Consider the following 19,366-nt stretch of genomic DNA (forward strand, 5'->3'; position numbering starts at 1 on the left):
AGTGATACCCTCAGAGGGACAGGGCTGAACATCCAAGTGGCTTCCTGAAAGTGGGACCAGGTGCCACATATGGGAATCCTCCTTAGGGACCAAATTTAGGAGTGACAGTGAAGTGGGAACTGCTGGGGATGGGGATGGAGGGGATTAGGTAAGGTCAGAACATCAGAATTTAAAGCACACTTCAAGTGTTTATGTTGAAGCACAACTTTTTCCACATCAGAGACCTTTCTGCAGAATAACCTCCCTCATCTTTGCTTCACTTTGGGGGTTCCTGACATCACTGCTCATAAAGAATATCTTAAAAATGTCCCAGGAAATGTTTGCTACCCCCATTTCTAACACACTAGAACATGTTTCTGCTCACCAGTAGTTATAAAAATGTGCATCAGCACATCACTGGAGTGAAATCCTCCAGGACCAGGTCGTTTATGGGCATTTATTCCAAGCCCAGGAAGCCCAAGAGTGTGTTTGGCCTGTCATTCCCACACTGTTCCATGCTTGAAAAGGGAGTGGACACTTGTGCTAAAACAGAAGGCCCCTCACACTGCAGCATGATGTCAGTAATTCAGCTCCTTGGAGCACGTTATTGTTTGAAACAGAGGTCTCCACACTTTCACATTGGTTATAAAATACTTAGTGCTGCTGGACTGGAAGGAAAATGTCATACATCTGCAAACAATTAGAAGGAGCTGGACTTCATATTTGATTTACTAAACAATAAAACAAGCTTAAGTGTGACTATATCTGTAAGTTACACTCCCTAGGAGCCTCGAGCAGTTATCATAGCAAAGTCTTTTAACCATAATTAAATAAATCCGCAGCGGGACCATTGCTGATCAAGATTATCTTTTATAAGATATTTTCAGCAGTGAAAAGCATGAAGATCATGAAGCTGAATGCATGCTTTAAGTGCTCCAAAACTCTTTCATCCTTCATTTCAAGCACACTGTCCACTACCCTTTTTCCAGCTGGAATGCATTCAATCCAATACATTTCAGCTTTTAAACACTAATATTTCCATGCTTTCTGCATTTAGATTGAAATGTTGGCATGAGGAAATGAGTAGCTTGATGCAGTCAAGCCCAAGATTTCACCATAGTCTGTGTGCCTGCTGGTTAAAACTTTTGGTATTATAACAACACTTTGTTGTTGTTATAAATGAACCAAAGGCTTGGGAATTGAATAGGAATATTTAGTTGCAAGTTCCAGGAAGCCAGAGCATGGAGTAAAGTAATAGTAATCTATCACCACCAATTTCTCCTCAACAAAACAGAAACCTTAACCAGTTGTCAATGTCTCACTTAAACCCCAACCTTTGTTTGGAGCACAAAGTATGGGTACTAAATGCTGTCAAACTGCCCTACTGTATCCCAGATTTACACATCTAAAGCCAGCATAGCAAAAGGGACAGTCATGTTTTGACATTTTCTAGCATGACTTGCATTTTTTATCAAAATAATAATGTTATGTGAAGTTGGAACAGTTTATTACAGTTCACCAGTGAAGAGCAGTGCCAGCAGCATCACCTGAAGGAGGGAGTACCAGGCCAAACCCAGCAGTTCTGCTCCTGGCTTTGCTGCTGCTTTGCCAAGTTAAACTAAGGGAAAAGCCAATTTTCCATCTAAGGAAAATTTAGATTTTCCCCTGATGACCCCCAGTGAACACCCAGGGTTAAGGAGATCTGACCTGCTGTGGTAGGTTCTGTACTTGACATTCTTGAATCAGAGTGACAGAAATGTTGGACATGAGCAGATAAGCCAGAAATGCAACTCTGAGGCTTTGCCTACAAAAATAACTCCTCCAGCCTCCATGATGATTACTGTGGTCCAGAATGACAGGGAATTTACTTACTAGTGATAAATAATGTCCTGTGTACATGAATACCAGGGAGAAGGAAACTACCACTGTGTATTACAGCCTGCCCTGATTACAGTCCCTAAAGTACTATTTTATGTGATTATACTGCTACAGGCCACAAAGTGGAAAAGATGAACCATGAGGTCAAGTTTTGCCCTCTCTTTGCACGGGTGTCCCTCCAATGTGCTTGAAAAGCAAGTTTGTGAGCAAGGGGTAGAATATATTTCTATGAAAGAAAACAAAACAATGGCCGAAACATTTGTTACTTCAGCAAGTAGAAGAGTAAACTGTTTATATAAAATAATAAATGAAACAGCCTTAGTTTACAGAAGTGCTTGTGAGGCTGGTTCCTGAATGCATACAATTAACATTGCTAATGCCCTGAGAATTTTTGGCACTGTGTGTGGTGTATGTACACTCAGATGAAAGCTCCTCATTGCCATAGTTTCAAAGAGTGGCAAGGCTGGGACTGGGAGCAAACTGGCAGGGTCTGCCTAGGGCTGCTTCCACAGAGATCACAAGAGCACAGGCTGCTCAGAAGTTGGGTTCCTACTGCTGGAGGAATATTCCTTATCCACAGTAAAAATACAGGACCCTTCTGCACTGCAGCCTGCTCTAAGCAAAACTTCATCCTGTGGTTATTTTTTGTTCATTCAGCATTCACTGACTGAAAAATACAGAGTTCTGCAAATCTTTCCAAATTGCTTATGCCTTGCTGCATTGCCCACTTATTTCAGAGCACTTTCTTTTCTGAACATAGTTAATACAACACAAAATGCTTCACTAGAGTCATTTAAAGACTTTTTTTAAGAGCTGCAGACAACAGAATTAATTCAGTTCTTTAGCCCAAAAGCAGATGGAACAGACTTGTACAAGTTGCAACAAACTGCACATTCTGATGCCTTCAACAACAGCAGTGACATTTCTGTATTTTATTTTTGTATCTTTAAAGGTGTTCATGGAGCAGCAGCCCCTTGCAGTCAGCACAAGTGCTGCAGGCTGTCCTGCCCTGGCTCTGTGGTCACCCCCACTGCAGCTGCACGGGAGCAGAAGGAGGCAGGCAGGCCTGGCTTACCTTGGCACACGTTGTGGTCACTTTGCTCATACCCAGCTGCACACTGGATTTGGTGGCTTGGGTTGGGAGTGGCGCGCTGGGGGTCGGCCGGGGTCCGGCGAATGACGCTGTTCCGACCGCTTGTGGATTCTGCTGCTGCTTCTTCTCGCTCATTTACAATAATTTGCGCTGTTCTGGGTAGACAGAGGTATCCTCCATAGTGGTTAACACATTTCATCCCACCTTTACATGCATCTGGGACTATTTCACATTCATCAATATCTGTGGTTAGCAACAACACAAGTCATGCTTTTAACAGTCGAACCTTCTGCAACAGCCATTAACACAAAGAACACGACGAGACATGCACGCACACCTCCGTGTCCAAAACAGGGGTGTGCAGTGAGAATACTTAAAGAATACCAGTGACAAGTCTGTCTTTGAAAATTATTTACTGTACCTTTGCACCGTTGCCTAACAGGATCCCATTCATAGCCATCTGTGCATTGCTGTGGAGAAAAAAATAATAATTTGGTTACTCGGGATTCTTTGTTTTGAAAAACAGTCTAGGGTATTCAGTGAGCTCAAAGTGTGACACAAAGGGAAATGCAATACCTTGGTAGGCTAGAAAAATAGCAATTGGTACATCACTGCTGGGCAGGAGCAGCAAAACCTGTGGTTCCTTCCCACTCAGAATGTTCTATGACACACAGAGAGTGCCTCAGTCTCAGGAAGTTCCCAAGATATTGTTTGTTGTGAGCAGGCTGGGGAGCAAAGTGAGAAAACCATTGCTTTCTCCTTCCCTTGTTCCTGTACCATCTCTCCTTGGCTGAATCCTTGGATGATCCTTGGTGTGACCAAGCTGACCAGAATGAAAACCTTTTTATGAAAAGCAACGAGATTTTCTGAATTTGGATCTCATTCCCTGCCTTCCAACAGGTGAACCTCTTTCATGTTCAGGCTCTGTTTGCCAGAGGGACCAAGAGGACTCTGTGTCCCTGGACTTCATCCTCTCTCCCATTAGCACTCTAGCAATGGGGAGGGATCCCATGACAGCTGGAAATTCATTCACATGCTTTTTAATCATATGACTCCAGGAACTGCAGTCTAGGAAGGACAATTTATATTGTGAGACACACAATAAACGGTTAGAGTTTATAACAGCAGGACTACTTATTTATACAAGACTTTGCAGAATTCAAACAAGGCTACACTCAGCAGCTATTCATATCAATGCACACCAGCAAGTTCAGGAAATATTTTAAATAGTCTGCTCTGCATCTTCATTATTCCTCTGCCCAAAAACATTAAATTATCCAGAGGCCAGTCACTTTAATCGTAGGTCACAGTTACAGAGACTGATTAGCAAAGGATCATGGTGCTACCAACTGCAGCAGGAACATTTAAAATATTAAAATATCATTGAATCAACCAGACTGTGCTGTGTAGGTGCATCTTGGGCTGCTCAGGGTATTACTTTAATGGCCCCATACAAAAAAGGAATGGAGTTGACTAATGTAATTAGTCACAGTCAAGCAAGCTAAATCTTATTGCAACTCCTCTGCTGCTGAGGGACTTTCAAATGGCAAACTTGACTTTCTGATGCCAAGATCCACTTGTTGCAGGCCCGATCCTCAAGTTATTTTAAGGGACTTGTTACTGACAGACTCTGACTCAGCAGGAGGCTTGAAAATATTTTCTTCTCTTGCAGGTGACACCAGTGATTTGTCAAATGTGGCAGCGAGTTGCAGCTTGGAAGGGTTTTTCTCCCCAAGGGGTAAGTGGACACTCTCTAAAGGATTGACTACATGCTGAGTTGACAACTCCAGAGTTACTGTAGCTATGAAAAGGCAAACCCAAAGGAAAACAGCTAATTCATGCATTTACTGAATCACCCAATTCCTGTTAATGCACAACAGAAGTACTGTCTGTTTAACTGCAAGGAGCCAAGTCCATCTATTACTGCAGCCAAAGGCTTTTACAATAGCAAAGGATTTGGCCCTCCATGGATACAATGTGTGCATGAGAAACAGTAGCATCCCACCAGCAAAATCTCCCAAAGCTGGGGTTTTTTGTTTCATTTTACATGATCAGCATTTAACCATCAGTGAAGCACCTAAGGGCTAAGACCTCCTTGAAAAGGGAGGATAGGTGCCCAAGTCACATAGAAATCTTCCTAGAAATGTTCAATTGGTTCACAGAATTATGTGAAATGCTGTATAATTAAACCCCCCTCATATAATAACTGTGGGGAAGGAGGAGGGTGGGATCCCTGTTTAGTCCAGATTTTCAAAAGGTACTTACATCTTCAGTTTCCACTTATATGCAGGGACTTTAAAACAAAAGTAAATCACAGAAGCCTCTAAATAAAACTACTCCCAGCCTTCAAAACCCTAATGCTTCTAAAGCCCAGTGTTAAAGTATTTTATTACTGACTTCCTGATGCTCACTTGAGGCTTCTTTAAGCCCTGACTTCTACAAGAAGGTCCAACTCTGCAATATTTACTTGCTTGAGCCATCCCACTGACTTCAGTGGGATTACTTGTATAAGACAATCCTGGGCTTTGGCTGTGGTTCTCTAACTTTTTGCATGTGTGCAGAATTTTCTGCTTGTGTGGCATTGGGCTGATGTGTGTGCACATATCCAGAGGTCCACCCATATGAAGCAAGTTGCAGGGATTACAGCTGTAATCAGATGTGAAAATGTGGGTTTTTCCCCAGCCCAAGCTGGGGTAATTGCCACTCCTTCCATGACATGCATTATGCAAGCCAAGCACTGAACACAAGCAGATTGAAAAGAAAAAGCCTGACAAAAAGACCTTTAAATCTCTTAGCCTGCCACTTGTTTGCAAGCAAAACCTATTTCCAGTATTCTTGAACAATTTTATCAAGCCATGCAAAGCCACTGCTCAAATCCAGCTCAGAAAAGAACAGTCCCATGATCACTCCAGGATTCAGATGCTTCATTAAGAGCCCCAAATTTGGAAGTACTTACATTTTGTTAAAAACAGCTTGAAACATCCATAAGAAAACACAAAAGAATGTTTGACCTAATTATCTGTCAAACTCCATACATTTCAAATGAAAGTCCTAGGGACCCTGCCTTTATGAAAATGGATTAAAAAATCATTAAAACCTCCTAATTTTGTTCAGTCCCTCAAACGGAGTACACAGATAAACTTTTCCAACAAGCAGTTGTAATGCATTTTGCTCAATCTTGTCCACTTAAACTTTTTAAACACTGTTTGAGTGCAGGAACAGCTTATTTTATGGTGTACATTCAAACTCAGCGACCTCTGTAGCACATGCTATACATTGGCAAGAAATTCGGTTTTTCTTAAGGGTCATTTAGCAAAGAATCCCCGCAAAGCAGTAGTTATCTCCGAGTCTATTAAACCTTACCGTGTACGTTATGGTTTCCTCAGTTTCCTGTGAATGTACTGTAGTAAGAACGAGCGCAGCCAAGAACATAGCTGTCAACATCGTGAACCTTGAAAGAAAGGAAAAACAAATCCAGCAGGAATGCTTTTAGCGCTCTGCTTTGCAGGGAGAGGCTGCGGCACCCCTGGGACCGGGTCCTGCCGGGGGAGCCCACCCAGCCCTACCTGGGACGGGCGGCCCGCGCTGCCCGCTCGCTCCCGCAAGGAGAGGCTGAGGCTTGGCCGCGCTTCCCAGCCCGGGGATTTTATCCAGCTGGGAGCGAGGGGCGGAAATAACCAGTCAATGGAGTTTAAAACACCCCAGCGCTCACCGGCAGCAGCGCCGGACGAGGCGCGGGCAGCGGCACTGCCCGCCCGCCGCACGCTTTGGGGCGGAAAAGTGATTTTTGGGTCCAAGCGAGGCGTAGGGGACACCCCCCACCTGCCGGGCTCTGCGGGACCCGCTGGGGCAGAGCCGTGCCCGGGGGGCGATGGGCACGGAGCCGCCGCGCTGCCCGCTCCTACCTGCGGGACCGGGCGAGCGCCGGTCTCTGCTGCCGTGCACCGCCCCCGCTGCGCTGCCGGCGGCCGCTCGCTCCCCTTGCCCTGCTGCCGGTGCGGTGCCGGCGGCCGCTCGTTCCCTTTCCCTGCTGCCTGTGCGGTGCCGATGCGGTGCCGGCTGCCGCTCGTTCCCTTTCCCGCGGTGTCCGTGCGGTGCCGGCGGCCGCTCACTATCCTTCCCCTCGGTGCCGTGCGGCGCCGGCGGTGCCCGTTCTCCCGCTGCCGTCAACCGCTGTTTGTCCGTCCGTGCCCGGCGGCCACGCTTCCCCCGCTGCTGTCGGTGCGTGCCCGGTGCCGGCCCCGGGCTAAATAGAACGGGCGCCCGTCCCGCCGACACCGCGCGCGCCCCCTGCCGGCGCCGCGGGAGCGCGCGGGGCAGGTGCGGCCCCGCCGCCATATTGGGGCCGTGAGGGCAGCCCCGGGCGCGGCCCCGGCGCGGGCAGCGGGAGCGCGGGAAGCCGTGAGGAGCGGGCGGCCGCGGCCACTGGAGCCGCTCCCTCAGACCCGGGATCTGCTTCTTCACACCGTTCTGGTGCCCTATCTCCGCTCCCTCACGCCCCTCGGGTACCCCAGCCCCGGGAGCCGCTCCCTCACGCCGCTCCGGTACCCCAATCCCGCTCCCTCACGCCGCTCCGGTGCCCCAAACGTGTCCCGGTTGGGATCTTCGAGGAAGGGCAGCGCGGCCATCGTTTTGGGGTCTGTCGTGAGTTATGGAACTGTAGAATCCTTAAGGTTGGAAAAAAAGAGTTTTGAGGCTATTGGGTCCATCACTGCCATGGTCTTATTTGCACCCGTAACCAGATGTGGAAATGAGAATGGAAAACTGGGTTTTTCCCCAGTCTAAGCTTGTATAATTTCCTCTCCTTCCATGACATGCATTATGCAAGGCAAACACTGAACACAAGCAGATAAAAAAGAAAATAAACTCACAAAAAGGCCTTTAGACCTCCTACACTTCACTTGGTTGCAAACAGAACTTACTTCCAATATTCTTGCCCTCACGTCCCACATCCACACATTTTGAGCATTTCCATGGGCGGTGACTCCAGCGCTGCTTTGAGCAGCCCCTTTCAGTGCTTTGCAACTCTTTCCTTGATTTTTTTTTTCAGTAATATCTACTCTAAACCTCCCCATGAATTTTAAAATATCAGGACTATTGATGTGTTGTGGCTCTTAAAAACTCAGTAGTTAAAAGCCATGAGGAGCCCTCCACAGGGCAGTGCCTGTTCCTCAGACATGGCCCAAATTCAGCAATCATCACTTCTAAAAATCATTCCAGGCTATGAAATGCTGTTATTTCCCCACCCAGGGGAAAGCTCATGGACAGAAGGAAGGATGAGGAGGCCTTGCAGGGGTTTAGAAGCTTTGGAGGGTTTGGGTGAGGAGAAGGTGTCCAGAAATGTGTTCATTAGTTCTTTATCTAATTCCCCAGTTTGGCTTCTGCGGGGCCTGTGGCACAGTACAGCACCTCTGTTGTCTTCCTATAGTTCAACAGGAGGTCTTTAGTTTTAAAATAAGTTTTTGTCTCCTTAATGTAGACCATGAAGGGCCTGGAGAACTGGAAATCTGAAAAAATGTCTTACACTGCTGGCCTAGAGAATGGCTTTCCTACACAACCCCATAATTTTTAACATTCAGTTAGAGTTGATCCTACATAAAGCATGAGTTCTTTTTTGGACAGCCATACAGTGCTCATTAATTTTGTCTCTGGATCAAATCACTTCTTATCTGTTCTAGAATCAGGCAAGCTGGTAGTTTTAGAATACTTGGAGCTGCAACCATATGTTGCCTATCTTTTATTTTTTAGGTGAGAGAAGGTAGGATTTTCCCTCCCTCATTGCAGTTTCTGTGCTTGCAGGTAAGTGGAACTCCTGAAAATGTATTTACAATCCACACACCTCACTGGTAAATAAAGAACAGAAGCAACAACATGGTGGAATAGAGAGAATCTAAGTTGACTGCATTATAGGACATTTTGTGTGTACTTTTGTGTGCATATTAATTTCATATTTAACAGGCTGTCTTTTGACATGTGTTCTCCTGCTCCAAAACGATTCCTTTAAAGCCTACATTCCATTATTTAGGAATACAGCCTCATAGTGTTAGATTGACTCTGAGTTGTTCATCTCTGTGGTGTAAATTGGATTCCAGTTTGGGATGTGGTCCCTTATATATTTCAAACTTTCCTGTTTCTTGCTTATAGAAAGAAATGCAGGTATTTCTAATAATCTAATGAATGCAGAATAGCATCATAACTGCTTTTATCTGCTATGGCTATACTATTAATGAGTATTGAATTGCCATTTGAATTGTGGCATTGTCATCCATGCCACACAAAGAGAACAAAATTCAAGTTGTTGGGTTCTGGATTAAGTAAAAAATTTAAAAAGTCTTGTCTTAAGCTGCCACATAGGAAAGCACTGCCTGTATTACAGGACTGCAGTTGGTTTTTTCCCTCTGGAAAGATGTTCTGCAGAGCAGAGGAGAGCAGGAACATCATTTTGGAGGTTGTGTGAGCACTGGCTGAGCAGGGACCCCCTTGCCTTGGCTTCAGCCAGGTCACACATGTGCTGAAATGCCCTGTTCTGCCAAGGGTGGCTGTCAGTCCTTCACATGGAGGTGGGAGACTGAGTCCATGGTTTGGTGGTTCAGCTATTCCCTGCTGAGACAGCTGGAAACGTGCCTGGTGTGGGAGAGCACAACTTGGAAGCGCTGATGGGAGTGTGAGGTATGTGAACGAGCTGAGGGACAGATATTTACAGATCTGGGGTGTCTGAGGGTGTCCCTGTGGTCACACCTCCCTCCTTCCATGCTGCCCACGAGCAGCTTGGCACTGCTGAGGCCAACCCCCAACAATTGAAGAAGCCCTGTCAGGCTGGTCCCTAATTTTCCTATTTTTCCTTACTTTTGGCTTCTCCTGAAAATGGTGCACTCTGTTCCCTACTGTTTTAGTGAACTCTGTCACATCTCAGTTTTTGCTTCCTTTAAACCCCACAGTTTTCATAAATTCTTCAGCTCAAATGTGTTTACGACTTCGATGTTCACATTTTTTCTTCCTGGCAGGATGTGTTGCCACCCCCCATTGTCCTCAAAAACCCAAGGATAGGTAGGCTGAAGGAAAACTGTGTGTGGTTAAAATGTCACTGCACTCCCAACTCATTCTGGCTGCTAGAATTGTCCCTGGGGGCAGCAGACAGCTGGACATAATTTAGAGCAGGCTGAGATTGATACTAGAGGCCAGCCCAAAAAGGAGGAAAACAAAATTGCAGTTTAATCTCCTCTACTCCCAGATCTGACCCCCTTTTCCTGTTTCAAACATCCCTCCCTAGAACAGAAAATGAAGCACATGGAGAATTTCAGCAACTCGTGTTTGTCAGCTCAGGGGACCATCAGTGTCAGTTGAAGAGGTTTCTGTCCCTCAGTGTGTCACATCCAGTGACACTGGAGTTGTCTGAACTCAGAGCTGGAGTGATGGAGATGCTATTTTCATGTTGGACTCACAGGAATTTTCGAACATAAATTATTTTGATAACATGGCAGGCTGCCTTTCTGCCACGCTGCCTGCAAATGTCAAATTTTTTTCCATGTTTCAGCTTGGAAGTGACATAATGTTGGTGAAGGATAAACTGTGAAGAATTAGGTGTCTGATTTTTTATTGCTGATTAAACATGACAAATGTAAACTTTTATTTGAGGTAATATTTTACAAGTTTATTTATCTTTAAGGGAGGTATCCTGAGTATATTGTAAGTGCCATGAAGTGTTACTGAACTCTAAACTTGATTTGAAAGAAGGTCTGTGTTAGGGAATTACTCTCACTTTTCATATGGTAAAAATTCACCATATCACTTTCTTATCACAGGTGTTGAAATGACAAAAATTTAATAAGGACCAAAATGTCAGTAGCAAGGGACAGAGAACAAATTCTCTCCTTCTGCTGAATCCTCCCATTCAACCTAAACATATATTTATTGTTGTTCTTTGTTTATTGCTTTGCAGTGGAGTTCATAGGTGACAGATGATGCAAACACAGAATTAGAGAAAACTGACAGAGAAAAAATACAAAAGCTGGATTAGAAAAATGTAGTAGTAGAATTCCAGCCTTTATTTTCTTCAAGTTTTCTTCTGTATGAGAGACCTTGCATGAATTTTGTTATGCTGAGGCCTCTGGCTAACTTGGGCAAACCAGTGTTTCATTTTTAAATGTCTAACAATGCTCTGAGGATATTAAAGTATAATGTTGTTGCCATTTTTTATTTTGATTTTTGCTAAAGATCAAGCCTGTGGTCTGCATGCAATTTGTCAAGCATGCAATTTGCTTGTCTGCTGCATTTTATGGGGATGTGATCCTGTGTTTTGTGTGTTTCTGTGGACTCCAGCAGAAATCTGGATGGCCAGATAAGGTGGTGACTATTCCCACTGGAGTCCTTTGTCAGTAAAAGAAACAAGAGGGAGAGAGTGAGGGAGTGGGAAAGGCATTTCCCAGAGGTTTTCCATCTCTTGTTGGTGTAGCTGTGCAGCCCTAATAAATTGGCAATTGAAGGGCTTTGGAAGGATGAGTGATTTGCAGATAGAGCTGAAAACAGCACAAGAAATGAGGGGTGATGGTGTGTGGGAAGGATGAGCCCATTTCACTTTCCATGTGGGGTTCATCTCCTCTTGCATCTCAGGGAATGAGGATTTCCCAGGCCTGCAAACCTCTCCTGGTGACACTCCTGTGGTATGATTATTACTGGGTGTTTTCTCAGTTGTAACTTTGAGCTCCATCTTACACAAGTGTACTCACAACCCCAGAATATCTGTTTTTATGGATTAACCATACAGGTTAATTACCTTTTCATGTGGTGAGAATTTCAGATATGGCAGATCTGGGCTGTAGTTTAAATTACACTGCAATTTAAATACTCCTCCTCTCTTTAGCCTGTATTTCTGACTTCCATTTTTATACTGTGCATTTTAAACACTTTTCCATTCTCTAGCAGTGATTTTCTTTCTCTTTTTTTGTCTTTCTCATGCCAGATAAGAGAAACAGCAGCCCAGAAAGCATTCATCAGTGTCAATGTGGGGTTTTTGTACACTGGAATTGTCATTTCTTCTCCTTTTCCTTCTGGAAAACCAGCATTGCTGCACATAGGAGTTGAAGTCTGATCTGTACTAGGTTTCAACCAATTTGGTTAAAATGAGAACTTTTCCCCAGAAATATAACCCAGCTGAGGAGCAGACAGCCTTTCTGATATTCAAAATCCTAGCTTGAATGTATACTGTTGTCTGATTAAGCTGTGTCAGGGCAGTTCCTTGCTCTGGCTAAGAGACAACATGGAAATGCCAGAATTCAAATCCAGTGTCACCCAGAATATGCTGGAGACAGCTTTCAGCTCTAGGTTTGCCTTCCTGTGAAGCTCTGTGCAAATCATTTCATCGATTTCTTGGTGCACTCTCTCTGAAATGAGGAAAAGAGGAGGAAAAGATGTCACTGTGACTCTTGCCCAGGGAAGTGGGGTGGGTGCATTCACTTACCTGTCCAGGATTTGCAAAGACAGTGATTGTGTTGGATGCACAGATCCCATTCCAAGTCCAGGAGTTTGGATGTTTGTGAGGCTGTGGGCACCTCAGCATCCCCTCAGCTGAAAGGAGAATCAGGCAGAACTCACCCACTGCAACACTCATGGCTGTGGATGAGTAAAAACTCTGTGCCCTCTGTTTTTCCTCCCTCCATGCAGGGAATCCATTTCCCTTCCTCTGTCATTCTGAGAGGGGCAAGTGTGGGTTGATATGAGTGGAACCCCTTTTGTGACCAGCATGGATTTCTGACTGGCAGCTCAGCTCCAGCAGCCTGTTCAAGCCCTACTTTTCATTTTTGCAATTTCCCAGCACTGTATTTAGCTGCAGATTTTGGGAATTAATGTGAGTAGTTTAACTTTTCTTAAGAGGATTTGGAGTATTCCTGATGGTCAGAAAGTGCTAAAGGCCTTCAAGGCAGACATTCATGTTTGAAACCCTTAACACAAAACTTTCTGCAGAGCCTTGTGGGCCTAAACCTGAGTGTGACAGTGCTGAGATCTTTCAGCACAACCAAACTGAGACCTCTCAGAAAAGCTGTAGTGAAAGAGAACCTTAGAGGAACAGATTTATGAGGCAGAGCTCTTGCTAAGGACCACTTTGCTTTTTGCAGTTCAGGAACATCAGGATCAGGTGATATATTAAACAATAATTTGGTTCCATAAGCATCTTCTGAACTTCCTGAATTTTCCTTTCTTTCTCTTTTGAGAAAAAAAGTAACAGGGGAACAGCAGGAATATTTCTTGTTTATATTGTGTGGGGGTGAACTTGGCAAACAACCTGCTTAGTTAACCTATTAATTATTGTCCAGAGACACAACTTTTCTTCTCAATATCTGCATGTTAATACTACAGGATGCATATCAGAGCATTTGAATTCCCTGGAATATTTGGCTTAGTGCTTGTCTTTAAGCTGTCCCACAGAAAGCAGAATCCAAATGCCAGTGGGGATTTTCCTCTCTGTGAGATTGATGGGGTTATCCTCTCACCCCTCTTTGCAGATACCTGTGGTTGAAAGGGATCAAAATTCTGGAAAAGGCTGGAAGATGATGCCACAAAAAGCTGGCACAGGAATGCCCATTACCCTGTATGCTCCCAAAATAAGCTCTGTAGGAGTTTACCCACATCAGAGAACAATTCAGTTTTGGGAGTGAGGCAGTGGGAACACCACATCTCCAAGTCCTTGAGGGGGAGAGGCTGCAGAACAACCCCAGCATGTCATTTGTGTCATAGACTAACACTTCACTTACTGCATTTTCATTTTAGGTCACGTGTAACACAGGGATTCTTTTAATTAATTGGTTCAAGTTCTCATTCTCTGCAAGCCCAATGCCCTGGCAAATTAATGGCTTTCCATGCATTAATTTATTTATTTATTTTCATGGATTTATAAAATCCCAACTAAAAGAGCAAGAGGCATGTGGCAAAAACCCCTTCCATCAGTGCAGAGGAGGGGAGTGAAGAGTGGATTAACCTACTCACTGTTTTTACTTCCAGACTTCCTATTTATTACTTTCTGTCCCATTTTATGTAGAAAAGGCTTTTGATTTTCAGCTCCCTTACTCTTGGAAAAAAATTGCCTTTCTCACTGCAATGTTTGACAGCACTTTAAACAGTGAGCTGTGATTGAAAAAAAATTTGACTTCTAGAGGCAATACTTAAAATGTGTCAGAGTTTTGGGGCATGGTCATTTCTGCTCACATTCATCCTTCATTTTTCAGATGTAGACTCTTAATAGAGCTTTTACCATAGAAATTCCACTTCTGCAAGAAAACACTGGGGCAGAAACAGCAGAATTGATTGAGCTTAAATCAAAGGAGAGCCCTTGGTTCAACATTTTGTCAGCAAATTGTGGCTGAGTTATTAATTATCTGTCTCAGTTTGTAAGTACCTGGAATCTGTAAATCTTTCAGGAAGGCCTTTAATATACAAATCTCTACATGGAGCTGGAGCTCCTGCCTGGTATCTCTGAGGAAGCTGTGGACACACAGAAATATGTCATTCTGAAGATGGATGATTTAAGTCTGTTGAAGCAGATTGTTAGATTGTGTGATTGTAAAATAGCTTTTTTGGCACTTGCTGCTGTAGGACTAAGGGTCAGATTCTTTCTCTGCCTTGCACTGGAGATGCATCAAAACTTGTGTGGTCTGAGTGCAGTGGGTTGGGAGCCTGTTCCATTTCTGTGGGTAGCTGTGCCTGTGGCTTTTGGGGACAGTCCTTAGCTGCTGCTAAATTCCTCCTTGCTGCTTAAAAGGAATTGCACAAAACCAGAGGAGGTGGCTTTGGCCTCAGGACTGTGGCACTGCAGTTGTTAAGAGAGGCCTTTCCATGTTTTCCCCATGCCTTCCTTCAGTGGATTCAAAAGGACATTAGCCAAAAGCACAAAGAGAAATATAATTTTGTTTCTCTGAAGGTGGAGGATTGAGGGGGTGTGCAACATTCCTTTAGAGCTAATAATGATTCAAAGTTAACAGTCACATGGCATGTATACAGAACACTGCCATGTAGAGAATGTCAGTGGCATTTTTGGATAGAATTACTTCAGATTCTTCATTCAATTGACATTCACCTCCATTATTTAGTTAAACCCTTGTACAGTGCAGGAAGTGTCCCTGTGAGCAAGGCCTGAAGTGTGGCAGGGTGTGGTGTTCAAAATGGCTTTCAAGTGCTCGAACACACTTGATTTAGCATTGGTAGGTGAAGGGGAGGGACAGGATCCTCTCCACTGCAAAACAGATCTGTACTTGGTGTGGATGAACAGTTTCTCACTGTTAGAAATTTGGGGTTTTAGTGTGAATCTCAAGAAGGGAAAGAAGAGCTGTTCCAATACTTAGAGGCCTCCTTGCACTGCACCACTGCCTTTCCAGAATGACTTCCAGTGTCAGGCAAAAATACCATGGAGGCATGGAAGAAAGTGGAATGGATTTATTTGCAGTAATCTTTATTAGAGAAAAACTCCTAATTTCCCAGGAGGAGATAAAGCTCACACACATTTCCTTCACAAAAAGTAGGGTTGTTTTTTTTGTCCACCTGGAGATCTGAATGAAATCCTTATTCCCAGTTGGCAATGTGTGACAGAGCATACCTTTGGTGACAGGCTGCAAAAGGGATTAATCATCTGGTGAATTTATTAACAGCAGTAATAAATTAGAGCTCTCAGGGATCCTCAATGATTTTACTAGCCTGAATTTAAAAGTATGTGAATGGTGTAAGATAGTACTAACTAGAGATGTTTGCTCACAATTGAATTTCTGCTTCTCAAGCTATCAGTTGTTTACTGGTCTGGACCAATGAAGTGCTAAAAGCTAAATACTGTAAAATGTTAAACTTTGATGAAAGATATGAAGACAGAAACTGTTTCTTTTGCCAACACTGTGGTCAACAGCAGTGCCCTGACCTGATTACTTAAGCTGATGTTTTTCCTAAATCTGTCATGAATCAGTAATTATCAAGTTTTGCAATACTCAATGATTCTCTTGTGAATAACAAAATTATTTGTTATTGTAGGTTGGTATTTTCTAAAAAGAAGTGTTCAACTATTGCATCTGCAGCCTCTATACAGTATGCTTGGCTTTTTTTCCCCCCTTTTTTTTTGCCTGGAGAACTGTGGAATGCCACAACAAATCTCCTGAAGAGTTTCACAAAATGTGAGGAGAATTCAATCTGGTCTAATCTGGAAGTGACCCCTCTGGTGTCTTATAAAATAAACTTTGGTGTCAGCGTGTTTTTCCAGTCATGGTTGGAAGATTTCCAGTACAAGTATTTAGTTATGGGGCTTGACTTGTAGGGCTTCTAATAGGAAAAGGAACTTGTACAACATATTGTTTTTATTAGTGGGTTGTTCTCATAGAAATTTAATATGGCAGTGCCAGAAAAAATTCCCTCTTGCCTTGCACCAAGTGCCATGCAGTTGTGTGAGGTGGGTGTGCATGGGGACAGAAGTGGGACCAGGTCCCTGAGTGAGGCTGGAAATTCAATCCATGCTTCCCAAGACTGTGGTGGCATAAAACCAACAGCTGGCCTTGGAGCCCTAGTAATCCTTGCAGCCTGGCAGAGTTTTCTGAGAAATAAGAGAGCAGAATTAGGGGAATTTATCAGATAAACTGAGAGAGAGATGTGGTAAGTGATGCATTGTCTGTTTAGCCATTTCAGCAGAAAAGGTGGGGTGGCAAAACCTCTGTGTGGGGTTTATTTGGTGGATGTTCTGGGCTCTGTCCATGCACATCTGTGGCTAATCCCCCATGGAAATTGCACTTCAAGCCATGTGGGAGGGCACTGTGGAGCTGCCGTCCCTGGATCCTTGTCTGGGAATGGCACTGAGGATGTGGTGAGTGGGACTGTGCTCCCCCCTGGCAGCAGGCAGGGAGAACGTGCAAACAAGCAAATCTAAATGCAAATGTTCACATCTAACACTGGTGGAGATTTATCCTAATGATAGGGGAGTTGATAGCAGGAAAATGGAGAAGAAGAAAAAAACGAGGAAATTTGAGCCATCCAGTTATTTTCGGGTGAAAATTGCTTAACTTAGATTTGTGGTTTTAAGTAAACGTGCACATTAAAAGAATGCTGACCTTTAAAACCGTGAGTTTGGATGATTTGCTATTGTTGCATATACACTTACAAGCAGCAGAAAATACCATAAGCCTGTGAGATTGGGAATGCACCATGGAAACAAACAGCACCCTGGCAAAATAAAGAGATGTTTCCTCAATGGAGCCCCATTAAAAAGCTCAGCTGAGTTCCCTATGAACCCTGCACGAAGGGATACTCCAAACTTCTCAAAGAAAAATGCACAGCGAAGTGGGGAGTTAAACGGTATCACCGTGCTTGCTGTGAAACAAAGAAGGCTTTTATGAGAGTCTTGAGTCGAAGTGGTAAATTGTGGATCCATTGTGTTGGAACGGGATGAAACTCATTCCTCTGGGAGATCAGGAAAGGGATCTGGAAATGTGGTGCTGCCCTCCAGTGGCGCCAGGAGCGGGTCTGTCTCCAGTGCTCGCAGATGTTGGCTGGAGGGCAAACAGAAACGTGCAAATATTTCCGAAAGGACTGCGTAGTTACAGCTCAAATGTCAGGGCAGCGGTGGAGAAGGGGATGGGAGCCACAGCCCAACTTGCCCTAGTCTGGAACTGCTCAATTGGTGGTTTGTCCAAGGTTATCCTCAGCCAGAGCAAAGAACTCTTCCCTGAGGCTGCATTAATCCTCTTCACTTCTAGTTTGCAAAGTCTTCTGCTCCAGTTCATGAAGGAAGGAGTTCATGGATGAAATGGGCTAAAATTATGAATTGTCTGAGCAGGCTCACCTTAAAAAGGGGGATAATGTCTTTGTGGAGAGTGCCAGCAGAGTCTAACCTATGCAATTAAACTAATTTTCCTCTTGCTTAAGCTGTGGTAATAACTCCACACCCCTTAAGTCAGTTTGCCTCTTTAACATGGCTTGAAGGAGAAAAGAATAAGTTGTATAAGTCATGTAGCAAGCTGCTACCTACACACATTGTTTCTGTGTGAGGCTTCAGCAGCTGCCTTTCCAAAGGCATTACCAGTCCCTCTCTGATATTAGGGAGAGCACAATGTTAGGGAATGCCTACAGAGGTCTTTCCTTGGGATCTTAGCAGCACAGGGCTGCTTAGTGAGGGTTAAACTTTTCTGTCCTGGTGTGGTGTTTCTGAGGCTGCTGCTCTATCTTCATCTTCTGTGCAAAATATGGTTTCTGTTTCCATTTGGTTAAAGTTGTGTAAGACAAATTCAAGAAAAGAATCTGAGTCTGGCAAGACTAGAAATCCTAAATACAACCACTTGTCTTAAGGTTCAGGTTCTGAGAATATCAGAGTGTTTCAGATTCCTAGAGTGCCCCACAAGGGACTCTGGGAGGGGCTGTGTTACTCCAGTGTGTGTCTTGAGATGGCAATGGATATTGTGAGGGGAAAGAGTGAGATCCAGAGAGGAAGGGTATGAAAGGCTCCCGTTGAAAAGTTTCTTTGTGTGTATTAATGTCAGTGCAGATAAAAGGAGAAGTACAGATAACATTGATGGCAAAGAGTTTTCATCAATGATTGTTGCCTGTGCCGAGTCTTCAAAGACCCAAATGAGAGGTTGGACTTCTGCTGGGGAAGTCAGTGTAATAGGCAGAGTCTGAGGAGCACTGATGGGTCAAGCTTCCCTTTATCCATGCTTGTGGGGCACATCTCCTTCCTGCTACCTACAAACATTGTGTCTGTGTGAGGCTTCAGCAGCTGCCTTTCCAAAGGCATTACCAGTCCCTCTCTGATATTAGGGAGAGCACAGGAAGCACAATGTTAGGGAATGTTCCTACAGTCTTTTTTGTTCTGCTCTTAGTGAAAGCACTGCTGCTTGGAAGACAAAATTCAGTTCTGGAGGGTGCAGAAGCCCTGGAAGTGTGGACAGACCTGTGAACACACACACACACACACACACACACACACACACAGAGAGCCATTGCAGCTGTGTGAGGGCCTTTCTGGTGGCACCTGCTCTGCTTCCATGGCTTCTGTCAGCTGCACAGAGCAGGTGCTGCAGGTTATCTCTGGGATTAGGAGGTAGGAGGAGCCCCTCTGAACATGAGCCAGCAACTCAGGGCATGGTGCTGGAGTCCACAGTCAGAGACCTCATTCCAGAAAATCCTGGCCTTCTCTAGGTTGCTGTGAATGAGGCAAAGTTTTCTCCTTGGTGGGCTGGTGTTTGACTCACCTCCATGGCTGTTCCCCTCCAAGGAATACTCCTATTAAGGTAAGATTAGACATTGTGGCTCAGTTCCATTGGTCAGGCTATTCTTTGGTCTGTCCTGAATCAGGTTAAATTCAGAGCCTCACTGTAGTGTCTGATGCTGGTTTTTGATGTAGAAAGATGCAGATGCTCTGCAGAAGCTGCTTAGTGATTTTATAGACACTTGGAGGCAAGT

At 44.4% G+C, this 19,366-nt stretch overlaps 1 protein-coding gene and 2 long non-coding RNA genes across 5 annotated transcripts in view; 2 read left to right on the plus strand and 1 right to left on the minus strand.

Annotated features, from left to right (window-relative positions):
• LOC135446156 (uncharacterized) overlaps positions 1-3,351 on the plus strand; it is a 58,105-nt gene extending 54,754 nt beyond the window's left edge. Inside the window, exon 5 of one of the 2 annotated variants that reach the window (XR_010439677.1) lies at positions 2,810-3,351. This is a non-coding gene — a long non-coding RNA (uncharacterized LOC135446156). Of the gene's footprint in view, positions 1-2; positions 1,076-2,809 lie in introns of those variants that run through there. The other variant, XR_010439679.1, reaches the window with a different exon arrangement.
• Positions 1-7,195, minus strand: part of EFEMP1 (EGF containing fibulin extracellular matrix protein 1) — a 45,851-nt gene extending 38,656 nt beyond the window's left edge. The window contains exons 1-4 of one of the 2 annotated variants that reach the window (XM_064709728.1): positions 6,856-7,195; positions 6,314-6,401; positions 3,372-3,420; positions 2,933-3,193 (exon numbers count right to left, since the gene is read on the minus strand). In XM_064709728.1, the coding sequence (XP_064565798.1) occupies positions 2,933-3,193; positions 3,372-3,420; positions 6,314-6,394 (391 nt within the window). In that variant the 5' untranslated portion in view covers positions 6,395-6,401; positions 6,856-7,195. Of the gene's footprint in view, positions 1-2,932; positions 3,194-3,371; positions 3,421-6,313; positions 6,402-6,516; positions 6,609-6,855 lie in introns of those variants that run through there. The other variant, XM_064709729.1, reaches the window with a different exon arrangement.
• Positions 7,196-18,995: 11,800 nt separating this feature from the next.
• Positions 18,996-19,366, plus strand: part of LOC135445051 (uncharacterized) — a 60,275-nt gene continuing 59,904 nt past the window's right edge. The window contains exon 1 of the long non-coding RNA XR_010439441.1: positions 18,996-19,194. This is a non-coding gene — a long non-coding RNA (uncharacterized LOC135445051). The remainder of the gene's footprint in view (positions 19,195-19,366) is intronic.

Source organism: Zonotrichia leucophrys, chromosome 3 (assembly GCF_028769735.1).
Source record: "Zonotrichia leucophrys gambelii isolate GWCS_2022_RI chromosome 3, RI_Zleu_2.0, whole genome shotgun sequence".
NCBI lineage: Eukaryota > Metazoa > Chordata > Aves > Passeriformes > Passerellidae > Zonotrichia > Zonotrichia leucophrys.